The 6590-nt window shown below is 40.2% G+C and overlaps 1 protein-coding gene across 4 annotated transcripts in view; it reads left to right on the top strand.

The window, feature by feature from the left end:
* LOC109464389 (AP-3 complex subunit beta-2-like) overlaps nt 1-6590 on the top strand; it is a 47794-nt gene that overhangs the window by 16775 nt on the left and 24429 nt on the right. For all 4 annotated transcript variants that reach the window (XM_019761340.1, XM_019761338.1, XM_019761339.1 and 1 more), the window contains exons 4-8: nt 3240-3335; nt 4104-4264; nt 5209-5275; nt 5618-5800; nt 6247-6426. In XM_019761340.1, the coding sequence (XP_019616899.1) occupies nt 3240-3335; nt 4104-4264; nt 5209-5275; nt 5618-5800; nt 6247-6426 (687 nt within the window). The remainder of the gene's footprint in view (nt 1-3239; nt 3336-4103; nt 4265-5208; nt 5276-5617; nt 5801-6246; nt 6427-6590) is intronic.

The raw sequence follows: 6590 nt of genomic DNA, 5'->3' as shown, positions 1-6590 counted from the left end.
TGGATCATACTAAGAAATCATAATAAAGAGAATCTAAAGTAAAGAGATAGATAGAATTAGTAAAAATATATTTCAGTAAATTAACTACGTATATGTTTTATTAAGATATGCTGTAGTACTGATGTCATTACTTTTTGAGTTCCAGCTGTTTCAAAAGAAATTTGGATAGCCTTTCAAGTATGCGGTGAATATATTTTTCTCTTTTGTATGGACCTCCCAATATCTTGGAAGCCCAAGACAGCCGTGGTAATTGCTAGAGCAATCTTTGTTCTATTCCTGACACCATCAGCTGCAAGAGATGTGATGCTTTACAAGGGATGTAATTTTCTCCTGGGTGCTGTATAGTGTAAGTTGACGGTCCGTTGACCTTGCAATGTCAGTGAAGGTATAATGTACCAAAGTAACAATTTTGCCTCCAGCCGTGGCCGTCTGGAGCAAATGGTTTATTCAGAAACATTTGAGATCCACAGAGATATGACATACAGGCACATTATTGCTCATGTATGATTAAAAAAACTCTAGTTATACCATTGCTGGTAACATTTTTAAGTTAGCTTCATGTCAAACATCCTGTGACTTATGAATTTGAACTGTTTAACCATTTTCTTTGTGAAAAGAAGATATCTGAAGAATTACATATTTGAAACAGTGTTTCATCTGTACTTGTAGTTAAGCCTATGTTTAAGGTCCCTTGGCAGCTTCCTTAAAAACTGCAGCTCACAATCTGCTAAATCCTGACTTTTGTTTGTAGAAACCAAAAAATACAATGTCACAGACTCGAAAATGATTTCACTTTTGTAGGTAAGCCTTAGATGGCATTCAGCATTAATTCTAACTCCAAGCCCCCCTGGCAACTTCCTTTCAAATTGCAGATCACAGTCTCGTAAATCCTGTCTTGACATTTATGCGGCTTCAAAGAGCTGCCTTGTACGCAGAGCCGGTGAAATGGATCACAGGCTGAAGGAGCCAAAAGGTCCATCCATCCATCATTCAAGGCGAGCAGGCAGAATGGACAAACTGTCTGGAAGGTCAAGAGCAGCCGTCGGTGGAATATTGAATTAGTGCCCGGTGACAAGCCAGGAGAACTTGTTAGCTTTCCTGTCCTCATTCATTGCTGTGGAAAAGTCAGGTTGCCTGGAGAGGAGATGGTATCAGTCTATAGTATAGAAAGGCTGTTGAGTGGAAAGGCTGCCAGTCATGAAGTCATGATGGATAGGGAGATCCTGACCGCGGTTCATAGTGGGGCCCCAAACTTTTAGAGAGGATGCTTTAAGCCTTTTGTTCCCCTGGTTTGAGATTGATAGAGCCTCAAGCAAACAAATGATCACATCATGACCAAGCAAATAAAAGGTCTGATCATGAGGGTCTGCATGCCTTTTTCCATGAGGCGTAGCATTAGCAAACCATTTTACTTCACTGTAAATCATACCTGGCTACTTATATTCAACATTAAGCATTGCACATAGCACATTATTTATTATCCCAAATTCATCATAAGCATTATTGAAATTCCTTCACATGGATTGTCAAATGCCAGATTGCCCAAAAAATCACAACGGAGCATCCAAGGCCCACAGACTAGTTCTGCCAGAAACCACATGAATACAAAAGATTATCTCAATGGAGTTTTTCCCAATGCCTAATATAATCATTACAATGTACAGCTTTAAGTGTTGGTAGCCTGCCTGAATTTACCACCAAGTTTTGTAGGTCATCCTGAATTTACGGTGAAGTATTGCCGGTATCCCCCATGCAGATGCTCCATCATCATCGTTATCATGTATGTTGAAAAAAGTTTGCTCTGGCCATGTTAAAAAAGCACCTTCAGATATTCACATTGAGTAAAGGGCTAACAACCCCTCACGTGTGCCTCCATAAATCTTGCCAGAAACCTCCAGGCAACTTGCTACCCTTGGCGCATGACTTCCATTTCCTTGCCAAAGCAAGAATTTTGCCAAGTTGAAGGTTTTTTGCAGACAGTAGGTTCATTAAAATGCATAGCTAGCAGTAGCTTTCAAAATCCATGATTTGGCACGTCCTGATGTCTTCTAGTAGAAACTACTTATTGGAGGTAAGCCAGGCTGCATCACAGGGAACATCTCTTTTTATGCCAGAGCAGACATAAATTTGTCAGGGTAAAATTGCTCAGACTGTAAGTACGTTATAAATGTGTAGCTTAGACGAAGTTGGAGGGTGATTCTATTCCTTTTCAAGTTTCAGAACCCTGGATTTGGTACAGGCTGACGCAATTTGTTATGGATGAACCAAGGAGATTCAGAAATATGGGAGAATGTATGTGTGCTACTTTTAGTAGAGTTGACAATACAATTGCATTGCACAGTGAAGGCCCCAAAATGGGAACACAAGTTTAGTCACAAGTAGTTCTTTTTGTTGAAAATTTTGTTGCAGTTATTTGTTTCAGTGTACAGACTGTATTTACTTTAGCCTTGGATTGCCAAATGTAAGAGTGGTATCTCTGCCCTAAAAGGAAGACTTAGTGGAAGGAGAGGGATGGGCTCCACCTTCCAATACCATTCTCTAGACACAGTGGAGAGCTACATGTACTCAATGACCCTTAGGACAGCCTTAGCCTTTTCTTTAACCAATGATAGTGATAGGTGTAGGGGTCAACCTGCATTTGTAACCCTATTAGTTAGTCACAATATTGTTGATAAGTAAAGTGATTTGGATGATGGGTAGGGTGTGTGTAGGAACTATAACCTGATTTACACGCGGGCAAAAACTTGACATTTCTGATGCGAGCAGTTTCATACCACTGAGTTTTACCTGTGTGTAAATCATTGAGTCTATGCCAAAGAGCAGATGGGGTAATGTAATTGTTTAGTTCTCTTTTTGATTGAAGGTTAAGCAATGTTTAATTATCCAGAAAATTCAATATATGCACAAATTTGTATACTCACTGGAGTGAGGTTGGAGCAGCTGTTCATTGTGTGTATCTACCTATGAATGGAGTAATTGAGTGATGGATTGATTGATATTTTGATAACATTGATCAGTGGAGGTTTGGAGTGTAGCATATGAATGGTGAGACTGATTATTGAGGATCTCCCTAACTGAAGCTAGGTATTCATTTTCACATATAGTAAGTTACTGAAGCTATGTATTGTTTTACAGCCAGGTGAAAAAGTATGTCTACTTGGCTGAAGAAGTATGATCAAGGACGTTTCACACATGTACATATACACCTGATATAAGAAGTTGTGAATGCTGTTTTCCAGGTGAAGAAGCTGGTGTATGTGTACCTGGTGAGGTATGCTGAGGAGCAGCAGGACCTGGCACTGTTATCCATTGCTACCTTCCAGAGGGCACTCAAGGTCAGCACATATAGAACATACACCAGAACCATTGTAGAATATACTTCGCAGTGTAGAACACACAGATCACAATCATTGTAAAATACACATCACATTGTAAAATAAAACACACATCACACAGTAGAATACACATCACATAGTAGAATACACTTTACATTATAGAATACACATCACACCATAGAATACATGTACATATCACACTGTAGAATACATGTCCCACTGTAGAATACATGTCCCACTGTAGAATACACGTCACTGTAGAACACACATCACACTGTAGAATACACGTCACATAGTAGAATACACTTTACTTTATAGAATACACATCACACAGTAGAATACATATCAATTATCACACTGTAGAATACATGTCCCACTGTAGAATACACGTCACACTGTAGAATACACATCACTTAGAAGAATACAAGTCACATTTTAGTCACAATGTAGAACACACATCACACTGTAGAATACACTTCATATTGTAGCACACATATATCACAATCATTGTAGAATACATGTACATATCACATTTTATAATACATATCACACAATAGAATACATATCACATTGTAGAATATGGTGCACATCACACTGTACAACACACTCTATTCTTATAGAATTTTTGCCTTTGTTGATTATTTTTAGTATAGTGGTTATGCCTGTTAGAAGCAGGGTGATGCTCAAAACACCCAAAGTTGATGTCAGCATTTTGTCCAATTGAAGCATTTAATTTGTTTGTTTTTACATTTCTGTTGGTACCATCAGGACCCTAACCAGCTGATCCGAGCGAGCGCCCTGCGTGTGCTGTCCAGCATCCGTGTGCCCGTCATCGTCCCCATCATGATGCTGGCACTGAAGGACTCCGTGGTCGACATGTCGCCCTATGTCAGGAAAACCGCCGCGCACGCCATCCCCAAGCTCTATAGGTCAGGAGAGGAGATAGGATTAGTTTTTTCCTAGGACTATTGTAGAGCTGAACTTGTTGTCACCAAGTGGAGTAGGAGTATGCTCACACCTTGATAGGATCATAGGCCGGTTCTAGCTATTGATTGGTACTAAAAAATAAAGGTACTCCTCAAGTAGATTGTTTTGGGGCTATTTCAAATGCTTCAGGTATGAAGTGATGGCAGAAATCTATATCTATATCTAAATGTGCTAGGGAATGGCAGTAAATGTCAGTATCGGACAGATTTACTTATCCAGAATATTTTTTATTTTGCTGCCCTAAAATTGCATTGTATGTGTATATTTCGAAAGAGGCTCACACAGGTTAAGCACTTGAAAGCCGGGCTCCAGCTGCACATGAAGAGTTCTGAGTAATTAGCCACCTATAACGAGCACTCTAACCTTTCTGGATCCTTTGAAGTGAACTATGTGTCAATTTTGTCTGTGACTTGTAACAGCCTGTGCCCTGTCTGGGAAGTGCTTTGAGTTTGACAAATCACTGCTCAAAATCCTTTTTTCTGCATAGGCACAGGCAACATTGAAAATTTTTATGAAGTATAGACAATACTAAAAACCATTGCCATTATTTCTTTTATGCGTAGTAAATAAGTGGTAACAGTCCATGTACTGAGTAGATTTTATTTTATCTGTAACCACCTATAAAGTATGAAAGAATAGATGAAATAATGGTTTCTGAACAGTTTTTAGTACGATCAATACTTCTTAAATTCTAAGTGGTGCAGGTGATTTTCAATTTTACCTGTACCAGTGCAGGTCTGCCAAAAAAATATTGAACTGTCCTGAACTACAGAATGTGTAGCTACATTGTATCCCCAGATATACATGTACCCTGTGTTCAGGGATTGCCTATTGTTCTCATATCGGAAGGTCAAAGTTCACATGACAGTGTTTTCTCCCATCTCAGCCTTGACCCTGAGCAGAAGGATCAGCTGATTCAGGTCATCGAGAAGCTCCTGGCAGACAAAACAACGGTAAGGACGTTATTTATATACCAGTCTGTGCTCCAGTCCTTTTTCTGTCAAGTTGTGCAACTTGGGGAGATGCCAGAGTTGATCTTTTGTATTGAAACCTATACATAAAATGATGAATACACATTTGAGAAGTTAAGATTATTGCCTTCACGTAGAAGGTTAAAGTATTTGTGTATGTGGGTTAAGCACAATTCAAGCAGCTATAACTGCTCATGAACTTTGGTTGGTCAGTAGGTCTTCACCTATTGAAAGAATGATTAGATTTTGGACCCACTGGTGGCTTTCCTTGGTACTCTAACAGAACGTCTGGTGTAATGTCCATGATTTATCTCCCCTCCACAGCTTGTAGTGGGCAGTGCAGTGATGGCGTTTGAGGAGTTGTGTCCAGACCGGGTCGACCTCATTCACAAGAACTACCGCAAACTGTGCAACCTCCTGGTGGACGTGGAGGAGTGGGGACAGGTGGTCATCATCAACATGCTGACCAGATATGCTCGCACGCAGTTCCTGGACCCTAACCAACAGGTAACCAGTCATTAACTTATTAACTAAACCTTAACCAGTGGTCATCATCAACATGCCAGATACTGGATCCTAACCAACAGGTAACTAGGCATTAACATGTTAACTAGACCCTAACCAACAGGTACCCAGTCATCAACATGTTAAGTAGACCCTAACCAACAGGTACCCAGTCATCATCATGTTAAGTAGACCCTAGCCAACAGGTACCCAGTCATCAACATGTTAAGTAGACCCTAGCCAACAGGTACCCAGTCATCAACATGTTAAGTAGACCCTAACCAACAGGTGGTCATTATCAGCATGCTGACCAGATGAGCTTCCACACTTTTCCTGAATCCTGACCAACAGGAATAGATTTTTACCTGGGAAGAAATATCTTAACTGTGTCTGTATTGGAAGTTTGAGCTGAATATTACAGTTGATTTAACGATGTCATGTCTCCCTAGGACGTGGTGGCTGATGATGATAAGAACTTCTACGGTGATGAGGATGAGAAGGACAGTGAGGAGGAGGAAGAGGATGAGGAGAAGGAGAAGACTCCTCCCAAGAAACCTTACATGATGGACCCTGACCACAGACTCCTACTGAGGAACACCAAACCTCTTCTGCAGAGCAGAAACGCTGCTGTAGGTGTTATGCAGTTTTTTCCCCAGAAATTTTGCAGATGATATCCATTCCGACACAATATTTTAAAAACCCTAGAGGTATATACAGCATTAAATGAGACGTTCTGCCGAAGTGCTATATGTTTAGTTGTGAGAGGTACTTTTTTCCAGTTGCAGATGATATC

This window comes from Branchiostoma belcheri, unplaced genomic scaffold (assembly GCF_001625305.1).
Source record: "Branchiostoma belcheri isolate BF01 breed outbred unplaced genomic scaffold, Haploidv18h27 scaffold138, whole genome shotgun sequence".
NCBI classification, from domain to species: domain Eukaryota; kingdom Metazoa; phylum Chordata; class Leptocardii; order Amphioxiformes; family Branchiostomatidae; genus Branchiostoma; species Branchiostoma belcheri.
The sequence above is the reverse complement of the archived record's forward strand: the minus strand, read 5'-3'. Positions and strand labels throughout refer to the sequence as shown.